This window comes from Coturnix japonica, chromosome 26 (genome assembly GCF_001577835.2).
Source record: "Coturnix japonica isolate 7356 chromosome 26, Coturnix japonica 2.1, whole genome shotgun sequence".
Lineage (NCBI taxonomy): Eukaryota > Metazoa > Chordata > Aves > Galliformes > Phasianidae > Coturnix > Coturnix japonica.
Window position 1 is genome coordinate 85,899 of NC_029541.1, and position 15,610 is coordinate 101,508.

The 15,610-nt window shown below is 47.3% G+C and overlaps 1 protein-coding gene and 1 pseudogene across 1 annotated transcript; both read right to left on the minus strand.

The window, feature by feature from the left end:
- Positions 1-1,315: 1,315 nt before the first annotated feature.
- Positions 1,316-15,610, minus strand: part of LOC107324590 — a 226,993-nt pseudogene continuing 212,698 nt past the window's right edge.
- On the minus strand, positions 8,775-10,151 carry LOC116654426 (olfactory receptor 14J1-like). Its single transcript, XM_032449306.1, has one exon. The coding sequence runs from the start codon at positions 9,720-9,722 to the stop codon at positions 8,790-8,792; it is 933 nt and encodes a 310-aa protein (XP_032305197.1). The 5' UTR covers positions 9,723-10,151; the 3' UTR covers positions 8,775-8,789.

Genomic DNA, 15,610 nt, shown 5'->3' on the forward strand with positions numbered 1-15,610 from the left:
CCCAGTACAAAAAAGACAGGGATCTCTTGGAAAGAGTCCAGCAGAGGGCCACAAAGACCCCAGCCCCATAACTGCATCCCCAGCCCCATAAGTGGGTCCCAAGCCCCATACGTGTGATCCATAAGTGTCTCCCCAGCCCTATAACTGTGACCCTAACCCATAAGTGCATCCCCAGCCTTGTGTGACCCCAAAGACCTGGAGATGCCCCATAACTAAATCCCCAGCCCCATAAGTGGGTCCCCAGCCCCATAAGTGTGACCCATAAGTGTGACCCCATAGGGGCCAAATGGGGACCCCAGCCCCATAAGTGGTTCCCCAGCCCCATAAATGTGTCCCCAGCCCCGTAAGTGTGACCCAAAAGAATTCGAGATGTCCCCAGCCCCATAAGTGGTTGCCCAGCTCCATAAGTGCGTCCTCAGCCCAATAACTACATCCCCAGCCCCATAAGTGTGACCCCAGCCCCAAAACTGTAACCCCAGCCCCATAAGTGTGACCCATAACTACATCCCCAGCCCTTTAAGTGTGACCCATATCTGCATTCCCAGCCCCATTAGTGTGACCCATAACTGCATCCCCAGCCCCATAAGTGCCTCCCCAGCCCCATAAGTGCATCCCCAGCCCCACAAGTGAGACCCCAAACTTCATAACTGCATCTCCAGCCCCATAAGTGTGACCCCAATGGGGACACTATGGGGGTCCCTGGTTGACATACCTGTACCAAGCCCCATAACTGTGACCCATAAAGTGCCTCCCCAGCCCCATAACTGCCTTCCCAGTCCCATAACTGCATCCCCAACCCCATAACTGCGTCCCCAGCCCCACAAGTGAGACCCCAAACCCCATAACTGCATCTCCAGCCCCATAAGTGTGACCCCAGTGGGGACACTATGGGGGTCCCTGGTTGACATACCTGTACCCAGCCCCATAAGTGTGACCCATAAGTGGTTCCCCAGCCCCATAGGTTCATCTCCAGCCCCATAAGTGCACCCCCAGCCCCATAACTGCATCCCCAGCCCCATAAGTGGGTCTTCAGCATTGTCAAGGGGAAGAGAGCTGGATCTGCTGACAGTGCTGCAGCCTCTGCAACTCTTGGCACAGACCCTGCAGCAGCTCCAAGGTTTTGCTACACGTTCTGCACTTACTCCACACTCTGGACAGATCCCGCTGTCACTCCACCCCTCATAATGAGCTCTGCAGTCACTCCTGCTACAGGTCCTGTAGCTGTTCCAAGTACTGCAATAAGAAAATGAAACCAATTCCTCCCAGGTGAGGTGCACTGTGCCAGGAGGTTCAGCGTGCTTGATATCCCTGTTCCTCATGCTGAAGATAATAGGTTCAGTGCTGAAGGAACCACTGCATACAGAATTGCCACTGTCAGATCCAGGAGTGGGAAGGAAATGGACGGGGGCTTCAGGTAGGCAAAAAATGCCAGTGCTGACAAGTAGGGAGACCATGGCCAGGTGAGGGAGGCACGTGGAGAAGGCTTTGTGCCATCCCAGCTCAGAGGGCATCCTCAGCACAGCCAGGAAGATCTGCACATAGGACACCACTATGAAAACAAAGCAACCAAAGAATAAATTGGCACTAAAAATGAGAAACACAACTTCCCTGAGGTTGGAGTCTGAGCAGGAGAGCTTGAGGATCTGGGGGATTTCACAGAAAAACTGGTTGACAACATTCCCTTGGCAGAGAGGCAGTGAAAACGTACTGGCAGTGTGCAGTAGGGAATAGAGAACACCAGTGCCCCAGGCAGCTGCTGCCATGGTGGCACAAGCTCTGCTGTCCATCAAGGTCCCGTAGTGCAGGGGCTTGCAGATGGCAACGTAGCGGTCATAGGACATGATGGTGAGAAGGGACAACTCTGCTGAGAGGAAGAAGAGAAAGAAAAAGAGCTGTGCAGCACATCCTGTGTAGGAGATGGCCCTGGTGTCCCAGAGGGTGTTGGCCATGGCTTTGGGGAGAGTGGTGGAGATGCAGCCCAGGTCGAGGAGGGCCAGGTCGCAGGCTACAGCTGTGCTGATGAGGCCATTGCCCAGGAGGGCAGCCAGGTAGATGCCCAGGAAGAGCCAGAAGTGCAGGAGCTGCAGCTGCCGCGTGTCTGCCAATGGCAGCAGGAGGAACTCGCTGATGGAGCTGCTGTTGGGCATCTGCTTTGTTGGGCTTTGAGTCCTGCTCAGAGTGCAGAAGATAATGACAAGTCCATACCATTCTCAGAGACACTCCTCCTGCTATACTATGAAATGTTTTTATTGTCATACAACAGTGTACATTTAGCACCATTGCATGCATTTAATTTCATGTATTTTAGCATTCCTAAAGCAGAAGCAGCATATGGAGCTCTGACCTTCCTCTTATTTTCTTATCCCTTCTCCCTGGATATTTCCTACTGTTTCTTGTCTTATCTTTACCCCAAGTGCTCTTAGAGCCCCCTACCCCAGCTTCAGTGGCATTCAGTTTCAGTTAGATAATGCTGCCTGTTTTTATGATAAGTGAATTATTCATGCCTGCAGAAAATGAAGATAATTACAATTGGTTCCATTCTTAGAGAAGGGGTAGACTGAGAGCACATCATGTGTGACTGTTCACAAAACAAGCAAATGACTGACGAAAAATTCTCAGATCTCTGACAGCCCCTTTTAGATTTCTGACTCCAATCCTTTTTGCCCCAGAACAGGAAATGGAAACCTCCTGCCTTCGCTCTCCTCTTGCCAAGGGCCTTCGCAAACATACTGTTGTGCAGTGGAGATGCAGTCTCCCTGCCCCAGGCAGCAGCTGTGGCAGCACAAGCCCTGCTGGGGGCTCCTTCCCCCCACATGTCTCCCATCCCTTTCATCCCTTGACAGAAACCCTGGAGCTGAAATGGGATTCAGCTCCCTACACACCTACAGGAGCTGGGATTCCTCTGATTCAGTTGAGAAGTGCACAAGGATTTGCCTGCATGTGAGCTCTTGCTCTGAGTCCTCGGTCCTTCAGCTGGGAGGCAGCAGCTCACACACAGACACTGGGTGATGCCCAAGGTGCCTGGGCTGCTCCTGATGTTTGCAAGTGCTTGTAAACCGTGTGGGAAATCCCTGAGATAGACACCTCCTTCCTGGGCATCAGCTGAGGGCCAGAGAGGGGATAGCATGGCCTGTCTGGTGAATTCACTTGCAGCTGTAAGAGCATCACAGGACCTTCAGGAAAGCCATGCCATAGGAGTGTCCACGTTGCTTTGTCAACTCCAAGACCCATAATCGCTCTAATGTCTGTGTGCCACCTTCTGCACACTGATACCATAGATGAGCTGCAGGCCTGAGCTCCTGATTGGACCACAGCGACACAGTTAAATGGCTTCCACAACTGCACTGTAGCGCAAGGGGGATACAGAGTCTTTACAATGGTTGGGCGAGGAGTCAAGGAAGGGCGACTGCCCTCTGTGAGAGTGCACTGAGCTCTGCCTGGGGATGGAAGAGCAGCCAGGTCAGAGCTAATGGAAATGGCCAACAGAGGAGACCATCAGTGTCTGTTCCTGGCTTCTTGATCATAGAGAGCAATTGGAAGGTGCCCTCTGCAGACAGATGGGTTTAACATGTTGTCAGGCCATTGTCCTCTTTGGGAGCCTTTTTCACTCCAGTATCTGCTGCAGGGACAGCACAGCAGGGCATGTGCCATCCAGCAGATAAGTGGAGAGCACAGATGGCAGATTCTTGACCAAGCCATGGAGGAACCAAAGAGGAGAGGTTCTCTGCTGGATCTCATACTCTTCAGCAATGAAGGTCTGGTGGGAACTGTGAAGATCAAAGGGGCATCAGGCAAGTACAAGACGCAAATGGATCTCTTGTTATTTATTTATTTATTTATTTATTTTGGGGTTACAAGCTTAAAAGATGTTCACTAATGTCAATAAAACTGAAACAAATAATTGAAGACAAAGATGGAAATCAATGAAAATGTGTTAACCCTTCTCAACATGAAAAATTCTCATGAGTCTTGTTCCATTTTAAGTTGTAAATATGAATCTTTGAGGTGATATGATGACATTTTTTTTTCTTTCTTTCTTTTTTTTTTTAAATTATTTTACTGAAACTACAATGTTTTCCAGAACTGTGTTCGCTGGACACAAATGTCTTCAGATTCAGAGACACAGACAGTGGTGCCAGTGCCAATGCCCTGTGACTAAATCCTGGCGTCGCCGCTTCTCTTCCCTGCTGCCTATTCGATGTGTCTCATCCTCTAGGTGTCTCTAGCTCTCCTAAATAAACAGCCGTGCTTAAGGGCATGTTTCAGCAGGCCATTTGGGCACATGCTCCTCCCACAGCCTGCCAGAATTCCCCTTCCCTTGCTCTTTGTTTTGTCAGATGCCTCCAAATTATCTGTCTGATTTATTACCTACAGGGACATTATTGGAATTTGCTCCATTCCTCAAAATGCTGGTGGACTCTGTTGTCCAGTCCTTCACCTTAATTCTATCTATCCCATCCTATCTGCGTCTAAATCATTTCTTGAACAAATATTCCCTGAAAAAGACAAAACTCAAAAGACAAAGCTTGGACATGCCATGCAGTTGATCACTGAGTTTTACTGTTCATTCAATTGCATCACCTTTCCTTCCGTTTGCTGGCCAAAATAAATAAATAAATAAATAAATAAATTTTTAAAAATGGAAATTTTTCCTTTTCCATGTGCATCTGGTTCTCTGTGGAAAGCCACTGAGAGTTGGTGCAAAGCAGGTTTAATGCTGAGAGGGTGACGGCAGAAGAGAAGAGAAGAGTGATGTGAGGAAAAGTGATGCAACTCCCATGGGACTGATGTGAGTAGAAATGGCGTGGGGATGTTGAGAAGCTTTGTCAACACAGTAACAGAATAGAACTTGTTGGGACATCCTGGATCACTATCAGTTGCAGAGTGCTGTTTTAATGTCTTGTTTTAACCCAACTATAAAGAAATAGAAAATAAATGTCTGCTGTATTCTTCCTCTTTAAACTCTCTCTAGATATCTCACCATTTTGCTGAACAAGTTCTGAAAACCTGAAGAAGTGAACAGGAAGGCAAAAGGCACAGGAGGCTCTTTAGGTTAGAATGGGCCCCAGGGCACATTCGCTGCTGAGCCTGTCAACCTCCAGTGCAGAGAGAAGTTTGCACAGAGTGCTCAACAAGACAAAGTCAGAAGTAACAGTGAAGTTTCTTGGAGTATGAATGGGCCCACTGAGGGCCATTAGCAAGCAAGCTTCCCAAGGGACTTGTTAGAGAAGATAATTGGAAGATATGACTACAGGCAATGAAAGGCACTGGCATGGTGGCTCTGATGCTGAGAAACCTCTCTTTGTCTTATGAAGAAGATAGGCCAAGACCTGATCCCCAGACCCTTGGCAAGGAGGACCTCATGCTGACTAAGGATCCTTCCTGGGGCAGTGAGTTGGAAGTCCGTATGATGTTAAATGAAAGACATGGGGACAGAAGATCCCAGGCTCTGCATGGGGTGCAAGGACGCTCTGAGGTTCATGTCCCATAAGCGCCATGTGTTTCATCGCAGGATGTGGGTTGTGAGAAGGGCCCAGACTGAACAAGCAGTAAATCCCAATGAAACTCTGAACTTCAGATTTCTCAATTCCAGTGCCCTCCTGTGAACACTCTCCCATAGTTTGACATCCGTTATGTTCTGCAGCATCCATAAGTGCACCCAGTGCTCCAGGTGAGGCTGCAGCAATGCAGAGCAGAGAGGTACCCTCACCCAGGTGGCAATACCTTTCTTGATGTGCTCCAGGGGACTGCTGGCCTTCCTGGCTTCCTGGGCACACTGCTGACTCATGTTTGATGCTGTCCAGGACCCCCAGTCCTTTCCAGTCAGATTTCTCTCCATTGTCCCATATCCAGTCAGTGTTTATGCCCAGGGTTGCCCCTACCCAGGTGCACAATCAGGCAATTGTTCTTGTTATACTTCATGCACTTGTTGCTTAGTACTACTTGGTGCCCAGTTCTCTGACTTGTCCACATCTCTCTGCAAGATGCCTCTGCAAGATACCCTAAGTGGAGGCAACAGCACCTCCTCATCTGGTCTCATCAGCAAACTTGCTCAGAACATCTTCTAGTCCTGCATGCAAGTCATCCACAAAAACATGAAAGAGAAGTGGCCCTACAATGGAGCCGTGTGGAACCCTGCTAGTGACCATCTACCAGCCTGTTTGAAGCCATTGACTATAATCCTTTGGGCCTGACCTAGTGGGCAGCTGCTGACAAGACCCTAGACTTACTCAGATGCAATTGAAATGAGAGCCCTGTGCAAACTAAGGTGTCAGCTGTTAAAGAACGTAGATGTGCCATATCTTTTCAATGCCTTGAACTCCAGAGTATGCCACAGGTGGAGCAGAGAGGAAGATCTGGCTCTTCTGTTGTGAGCTCACTTATTTGGTAAGTAGAATAACACTACATGCTACATGGGGACAGTGTCTCTGCTCTGCACTGCTCTGCTCTGCCCACAAGGGAACTGTACAGGGGGTTGCTCTCATGTCAGTGCAGATAAACTTACTTTCTCTTAAATCCTTTTTCATCTGTACACTATTCCACTATTTGTACCCTCATTTACACTTCCACATACCCTCAAGCACACTTCCACATACTATGAACAATTACACTTTCTTATACCATCAAATAAGTCCATCAAACAATACAGTTCTTCAGTTCCCGTAAACACTCTTAATACCATATAACTTTCCCTTAGCAATCTGTATCAATCAGTTATAAACACTGTGCCACAGAACCAGCACTGATTGAACCACCTCCCTCACACACTTCCTCGCAAGCAGTACATAGTATTACATAAATGGGTTGACACTCATTGGTTGGGTGGAATGTACACCTCTCCTCAGGACAATCTTACTAATCTACAGAGTACAAACTCCCGTCTTCTTACATACAAGCAGAAAGTACTTATGAGTGGACAGACAACACAGTCTTTCACTTTGTCCATCTCTGGCCATTTCCCTCACAGGAGGAAGGAACTGTGGATCAGGACTCTACGCTCAACCTGCAGCTATGATGTGTCTCACTCTGACATTTAGATCACACTTAGATAAAAAACCATGGTTTATTCATACTACACAATGCTGACAACGTTTTCTAGCTGGAATCTTAATAACACTCATACTCTGGTCGACCAGTTGCAAACGTTAATGTTTTTCCCAGAGTCGGCTTGACACACGGTACCAAACACTTAAAGCAGATGATAATATTGAACATACAACCTATAAGCCCCGTGATTACAACTTGGAGAACCCAGGCTACCATTTGACAGGCTATCCACTATATCCCATACCCGTAGGAGAGACCAACCTAGGTCCCTCCTATTGTCAACCACCTGGGAGAGAGTATTTGTTCTTGTTTCCATTCATATGACATACAGTTCCCTTTCATAGGAACTCACCCAAGGAGTCTTCCTACCCCAGCTGGCAACCAAAGCCATGAGCTCACCTCCCTGGGAGCAGCACGTATGGCTGTAAACTGTGTAGGATGTCTCCTCAAGACATATGGGCTCCACTTACCATACACATACCTGGTCCACCTATGGGTGGTCCTTGTCTGTCCCCACAGTGATCAGATGAGGAAGGGAGTCCTTCTGAGAAATCTCATGGTGCTCCTGAAGTGTTCCCCCTCTCAGCTGGTCCAGCAGCCGAACAGAGCAGGTCCCATCTGGGTCACCAAACTGACTTGTGGAATCAAACTCTACAGTGTTATATTATAAAACAGGTATGCATTTATTCAGTGCTGGGTTCAAGGAGGATCACTCCACCTGTCTTGCACACCAATAAGCAGAAGTGATACATATTTAATAGCCAAGCTCATACATATTCAATAAATTTCCTGGAACCCATCTACATAATCACTGTTTCCAGTAACACTTTTACATACTGCCTCTCACTCTGGCACATGCAGTTTCTAGCAGGGGGTCTCCTTCCAGAGGACATGGGGATGAAGTCAGACGTCTTTCTTGCAAAGGCTCAAAGTCTTCCATGCTCTGTCCTTTTTACCCTATCTTGTTTGATAGAAGTAGTCTGGTTCTGGCCTACTTCTTGAGACATGTTCCCTTTAGTGTGCAGGATGTTCTTCCCTTGTCTTAACCGCACATCCTACTTGGTTACGGGTCCACTTAACTAACTTCTAACTTTGAGATTAACTCTTTTACTATGCCAGTTTGTCCTAACAGATCGTGTTTGCCTAGCAGAAGTGCAAATGCCTCATCTGGAAAGCTCTGCTCCTGGCCCTTAATAAAAAAGACACGCTGACAAGGACAGGGACCCTCTGACTTCCCATTTGCAGGGCTGTCATTCAGCTGAGGCAGTCAGTGCGGGTCTCTCATCTTCAGATGTAAAACCCTGGGGTTGAAAGGAGATTCAGTCCCACACAGCTGTTCCAAATATTGTGATAAGAAAATGAATCAAATTCCTCCGAAGGGAGATGCACTATGGTAGGATTTACAGCCCTGTGGTTCATCCAGCCCCTCCAATGAGCCCAGTGGCACTCCAACTTCAATCAAGAAGAAGAGCTTCTCTTCAGGAGAGAAGAGCTAAGGAAAAGTCTATGTTGAAAGCTTTTTAGGTATCTTTTAACCAACTCAGGGAATCTGGTTCCATGTTTACATTAGCTCCTGGAATGAGGAAGTGGAAAGTAGGTAGGAAAGAAGCAGTGAAATAATTTTTTATTTCTTTATTTTTTTATTTTTTTTTCTCACATTGCAGTATCACACACAGTCAAACAATCAAAATTGCATAAAACATAAGGAAACATCACTGGGAATCGTTGGAATGATGTGCACTTTATGGAAGCTGGAATAGTGCGTATTGCAGCACCTTCCTGAGAGCGTGCTTGATCTCCCTGTTCCTCATGCTGTAGATAATAGGGTTCAGAGTTGGAGGAACCAATGCATACAGAAGTGCCACTGTCAGATCTACGAGTTGGGAGGAAATGGATGGGGGCTTTAGGTAGGCATAAAGGACAGTGCTGAGAAATAGGGAGACCACAGCCAGGTGAGGGAGGCACGTGGAGAAGGCTTTGTGCCTTCCATGCTCAGAGGGCATTCTCAGCACAGCCATGAAGATCTGCACATAAGACACAACTATGAAAACAAAGCACCCAAAGGCTAAACTGATACTAAAAAAGAGAAACACAACTTCCCTGAGGTAGGATTCTGAGCAGGAGAGTTTGAGGATCTGGGGGATTTCACAGAAAACCTGGTTGACAACATTGCCTTGGCAGAGAGGCAGTGAAAACGTACTGGCAGTGTGCAGCAGGGAATTGAGAACCCCAGTGCCCCAGGCAGCTGCTGTCATGGTGGCACAAGTTCTGCTGTCCATCAAGGTCCCGTAGTGCAGGGGCTTGCAGATGGCAACGTAGCGGTCATAGGACATGATGGTGAGAAGGGAATACTCTGAAGAGAAGAAGAGAAAGAAAAAGAGCTGTGCAGCACATCCTGTGTAGGAGATGGCCCTGGTGTCCCAGAGGGCGTTGGCCATGGCTTTGGGGAGAGTGGTGGAGATGCAGCCTAGGTCGAGGAGGGTCAGGTTGAGGAGGAAGAAGTACATGGGGGTGTGCAGGTGGCGGTCGCTGGCTATGGCTGTGCTGATGAGGCCATTGCCCAGGAGGGCAGCCAGGTAGATGCCCAGGAAGAGCCAGAAGTGCAGGAGCTGCAGCTGCTGCGTGTCTGCCAACGGCAGCAGGAGGAACTCGCTGATGGAGCTGCTGTTGGGCATCTGCTGTTCCTGGGCTTGGAGTCCTGTTCAGAGTGCAGAAGATAATGACAAGTCCAGACCATTCTCAGAGACACTCCTCCTGCTGTACTGTGAAATGTTTTCATTTACCTTTGGGTAATTTTCATTTAACTCCATAACTTGAATTTATATTCATGAGCTTCACCATCCCTAAAGAAATAGAAGATTAAGGAGCTCTTACTTTTTTCTCATTTCATAATCATATCCCAGACTCCTGAATACTTTCCTGTTAGGTGCCCTTTACTCATCACATATTTTTACTCCAGCTTCTCTTAGACCCCCAGCCCCAGCCTTTTTGCACTTCAATATGTCTTAGACAAATATGCCTGTTTGCAGGGTAAGTGCAATATTAAAGTCTTCAGATAACAACAAACTGATTCTTTCCTTTTAGAAATGAGAGGTTGAAAGCACAACCTGTGTCACAAAAGAAGCCTGTTCACAAAACAAGCAATTGATTGAAGAAATACTTGTGAGTAACATAGCTGTGTTTTAAATTTTACAGCCCCTATTCTATTTCTGCCTCCAGTCCTTTCTGCTTTCCCTCAGAAAAATAATTGCAAAATCCCTGCCTTGGCTCTCCTCTTGCAAAGTACACTCACAAACATTCAGTTGTGCAGTGGAGCTGTGATTTCCTGCCCCAGGCAGCATCTGTGGCAGCACAAGCCCTGCCGGGGTCTCCTTCCCCCCACACGTCTCCCCGCAGCGCCTTGGGCAGCTCACCAGGCAGGCTGAGTGCTGAGCCTGGCAGGCGGCAGAGTCCCATACCCGGCACACAGCCCCTGGGGCACAGCAGGGACCCTGCTCTGCTGGACAGCCCTGGTCACCCGCCTGCAGCCCTGGCTGCACAGCCTGCATCTGAGCTGGGACACGCAGCCCTCAGGGCTGTGGTCTGATACTGCAGCACAGAAGCCCTCAGTTGGAGCAGAAGGCTTTTAACATAGTAAAGAAACATGTGGTGCCTGCAGCCTGATCTGCTATGGCGTGTCCCAGATTGGTGATCCCTCCAGGAAAAGAAGCTCCGTTGCCTACTGCTAGACACTTACCATGCTGTGGTCTGTTACCAATGTTCCAGCAGTCAGCTCACAGCAGGCTCACACTGTGTGAACTCTGTACGCTCTCTCTCCCTTCTCTTCTATCCTCATGTCAACTGCTGATGAAGCCCCAGCCTTGCTGTGCTGCGCACAAGAGATGCACCTTGGCACATCTAAAACATTGCCCACATTTATGAGCTCCCTGTATCTGAGGAGCCCAGTGCATATCAGTAACAGATGATGTCATTTTTTATCCTTCCCACTCATCTCCCCTGTGGTGTCCCGGGGTCCTCATGGCCAACCGCTCCTGAAAGACAACAGCATCATGACAGTACATTAAAATCTGTTGAATTAAACACCAGATTTCAAGTGGTCAGTGACTAATTCCAGACATGTGCTGAGTCCTTCCAGAGAGTGTTTGCTCAAAGAGGGCACTCATACAAGGACAGGATATCATAGAATCACCAAGGTTGGAAAAGACCTAAAAGATCATCCACTCCAGCTGGTCACCTATCACGAATAGCTCCCACTAATCCATGTCCCTCAACACAACATCCAGTCATTCCTTGAACTCCTCCAGGGTCAGTGAATCCACCACCCCCACACTGGGAAGTCCATTCCAGGTCCCAAAGTTCAGGACGTGGCACTTGGTCTTGGTGAACCTCATCCCATTAGCTTCAGCCCAGCTCTCCAGCCTGTCCAGATTCCTAAGCAAGGCCTTGCTAACTTCAGGCACATCCACACTCCCAGCAGAGCAGAGACCCCATGTATCATGTAGTGTTATTCTGCTAACCAACAGAAGAGGCCAGTCTTTCTCTATGCTCCATCTGTTTCATACTCTAGAGTTCAAGGCACTGCAAAGCTCTGGCACATCTATGTCCTTACAATGATGACACCTTAGTATGCTCTGGGCTCGCATTTCAATGGCATGTAAATAAATCTAGGATCATACCAGTTGATGGGAAGCTTGCAAATGTTGTCTCATTGTAAGGAAGAGCAACAAAGATGACACGGGCAATTATGAACCATCAGATCTCACTCCAGTCCTGTAAAAATTATGGAGAAAGTGATGGTGGACGTGATTTGAAAATCACCTGCTAGGACAATTGTGTCATTGGTCACAGCCAACACAAGTTCACAAGGGGAAGGTCCTGCTTTAACTTAAAGTCTTTTTATGACAATGTTATGAATTGGTTGACCAAGGGTTGACAGTTGATGTATCCTTAGAATTTAGTAGCAGCTTTTGAGACTATTTCTCACAGCACCCTTCGGACAGAACCGTCCGCATACGGCTAGACAGAAACAGAATGTGGGGTGAGATGTTGCTGGTAGGTCAGGCCCAAAGGATTAGATCATGGGTTTCCAACCCAGGCTGGTAAGATGTCACTAGCAAGGGTTCCCCAGAGCTCCATTTTATTGTCACCTTCTTCTGGTCATCGTTTTGCGAATGTTTGCATGAAGACCTTTTTGTTGATGTTTGCGATGATACCAGACTGACGGAGTGGCTGCTGCCTCCACTGAGGTGGAGGACTTGAAGAGATGTGGAACAAGTCAGAGAGTGGGCTTCAGTGTACTAAACAGCAAGTGCATAACGTATAACAGAAGAACAAAGTCCAATTGTCACGCTGGTATTCGGCACCCTGGACCCCACACTGAACTGATATGGGACACATGAGAGAGTCGACTCGAAAAGACACTGGAGTCCTTCTCAATCATTAAAAACCTGGCCTACCAGTGAGTTCAGCAGTGTGCCCAGTGCAGCCCCGAGAAGGCAAACGGTAAACCTGTGAAGCGCAGACCAATTTATTGCCAACTGGGTGAGAGAAGAGGTTGTCCCTCTTTGCTTCCTGCATTGGCTAACAGCGGCTCACCTGGAGACAATTCCTGCGCGGTCATGGGCGTTGGCCCAACCGACTCTGGCAATGCAGAACATAAAGGACATCCAAGGCCGGGAAGGGTTGCCAACAGGAGGTGGGCCCCCGCGGGGGGCAACTGGAACTTGAAGATCTGAAGTTCAAGTTGTTTTCATCAATCAACGTGTGATTGACTCGCTTGTTCAGATGGGCCCCTTCTCACATCCATACACCTGTTGATAGATACCAGGGCACATGTGGGGACATGAACTTCACAGCATCCTTGCCCGAAATGGAAGTCCTGGGATTTCTGTCCCCCATCTTTTCATTTCCAATCATACAGACCCCCCTCGCAATCCTACTGCCCCGCCCAGAAAAATCCTTATCCAATGAGGTCCTCCTGCCAGGGATCTGGCAGTTCAGGGCATGCCCGGCTTTCCCCTGCCTTCCCATAAGACGACAAGATCAGTTTTTCAGCATAAGAGCCACGCATGCCAGTTGCCTTTCCCTGCCTGTAAACAAGGCTCCACATCTCCACCTCTCTAATCCCCAGCCTCTCTCTCGCGACTTCTTGATAAGGACCTCAGTACACCCCCATTAATACTCCTCCCCAAAACCTCACTTTACTTCTGACCCATACTGTATGTCCGCGCCATTTGCTGCAAACTTACTCCCTCTGCAACTGGAGGATTGGTACTCAACGCGTCAAAATGCCGCCTGGGGGCCCATTATACTTAAGAGCTCGCTCCTGTGTCTTGTGCCCCCTCTCCTGTTAGTCTTTCTTACAGGTTCAGAACATGTTCAAGCGACATGATAAATATCTGGCCATTGCTGCAAATCCCACGAGTAAATCCAAATGCAATTTTTGTCACTCTCTATTATGTCTGGGTATCTTCTAACAACGCATCTAAATACCTTTTCAAATCCTCGCGGAATCCCCAATGAGTTCTATTCCATTTCTGTGTGGACAAACTTCCTTCTCAACCTCCCCACCTCGCTTCTACTCTCATTGGCCCCATGGGACTTGCATCACTTTTCCTCACATCACTCTTCTCCTCTGCCATCACCCGCTCAGTGTTAAACCTCCTTTGTACCAACTCCTACTGGCTTTCCACAAAGAACCAGCTGCACACAGAAAAAGAAAGAATTCTCTTTATTTATGGCCAACAAACAGAAGGAAAGGTGATGCAATTGAATGAACAGTAAAACAGTGATCAACTGCATGCCATGTCCAAGGTGCTTCTATTGAGGTTTATCTTTCATAGGGAGTATTTCCACAAGAAATGAGTTAGACACAGATAGGATGGGATAGATAGAATCACAGTGAAGGACTTGACAACAGATTTTTGAGGAATGGAGAAAATTCCAGTAATCTCCCTGGGATAGATCAGCCAGGGAGTTGGGAGGTATCAACTTAAAACTGAACAGAACTCGTGAGTATTTCACAGTTTGAGACGGGTTAACACGTTCTTATTGATTTCTATCTTTGTCTTCAACTCTTTCTTTCACTTTTACTGACATTAATGAACGGATTTCAGAATACATGCTTTTTTAAAGCATGAAAATAAAGAGAAAGAGAAAAAGGAAAAAAAAGAAGAGAAATAGAAAAAGGAAATGGGAAAGGAAAAAAAACGTATATGGAAAGAGAAAAGGAAAAGGAAAAGGAAAGAAAAAGAAGAAGAAAATGACATAGAAAAAGAAAGAGAAAATGAAAAGATAGGAAGGGATAGATAGAATCACGGTGAAGGAGTTGACAACACAGTCCATCAGACTTTGGCGAGATGGAGCAAATTTGAGTCATCCCCCTAAAAGTCAGAAATCAGACAGATAATTGGGAGGTATCTGACTGAACAAAGAGCAAGGGATGGGGAAATCTGGCAGGCTGTGGCAGGAGCATGTGTCTAAATGGCCTGCTGAAAACATGCCTTTAACCACGACCATTTATTTAGGAGAGCTGGAGACACCTGGAGGATGAGACACATCAAATAGGCAGCAGGGAAGAGTAGTGCCGGGCATCGGGCTATAGTCACAGGGCATTGGCACTGGCATCGCTGTCTGTGTCTCTGAACCTGAAGGCATTTGTGTCCAGCAAACACAGTTCTGGAAAACATTGTAGTTTCAGAAAAAGAAAGTAAAAAAATAAAAAAATAAAAAAATCAAATCACCTCAAAGATTCATATATACAACTTAAAATGGAACAAGACTCATGAGAATTTCCCATGTTGAGAAGGGTTAAAACATTTTCAATGATTTCGATCTTTGTCTTCAATGCCTTGTCTCAATTTTATTGACATTAATGAGCATCTTTTAAGCTTACGGACACAAAATAAATAAATAAATAAATAAATAAATAAATAACAAGAGATCCATTTGTGTCTTGTATTTGGCCTGATGCCCCTTTGACCTTCACATTTCCAATGAGACCTTCATTGCCGGAGAGTATGAGATCCAGTAGAGAACCTCTGCTCTTTGGTTCTTCCATGGCTTGGTCAAGAAGCTGCCATCTGTGCTCTCCACGGATCTGCTGGATGGCACATGCCCTGCTGTGCTGTCCCTGCAGTTGATACTGCAGTGCAAAACTCTCCCAAACAGGACACAGGTTAGACAACATGAGACTCCCATGTGTCTGCAGAGGGCAACTTCCACTTGCTCTCCATGATCAAGAAGCCAAAAACAGACACTGCAGGAATCCTCTCTTTGACATTTCCATTAGCTCTGACCTGGCTGCTCTTCCATCCCCAGGCAGAGCTCTGTTCACTCTCACAGAGGGCAGTCGCCCTTCCTTGACTCCTCGCCCAACCATTGTTAAGACTCTGTATCCCTCTTGCGCTACAGTGAAGTTGTGGAAGCCATTTTACTGTCCCCGTGGTCCAAACAGGAGCTCAGACCTGGTATCAGTGTGCAGAAGGTGGCACACAGACATTAGACAGATTGTTGGTCTTAGAGTTCACGTAGCAACACGGACACACCATGGGCATGGCTTTCT

What these genes read in the sequence shown, in the direction of transcription:
- LOC116654426 (XM_032449306.1), bottom strand. Translation starts at nt 9,722, where the DNA reads ATGCCCAACAGCAGCTCCATCAGCGAGTTCCTCCTGCTGCCGTTGGCA.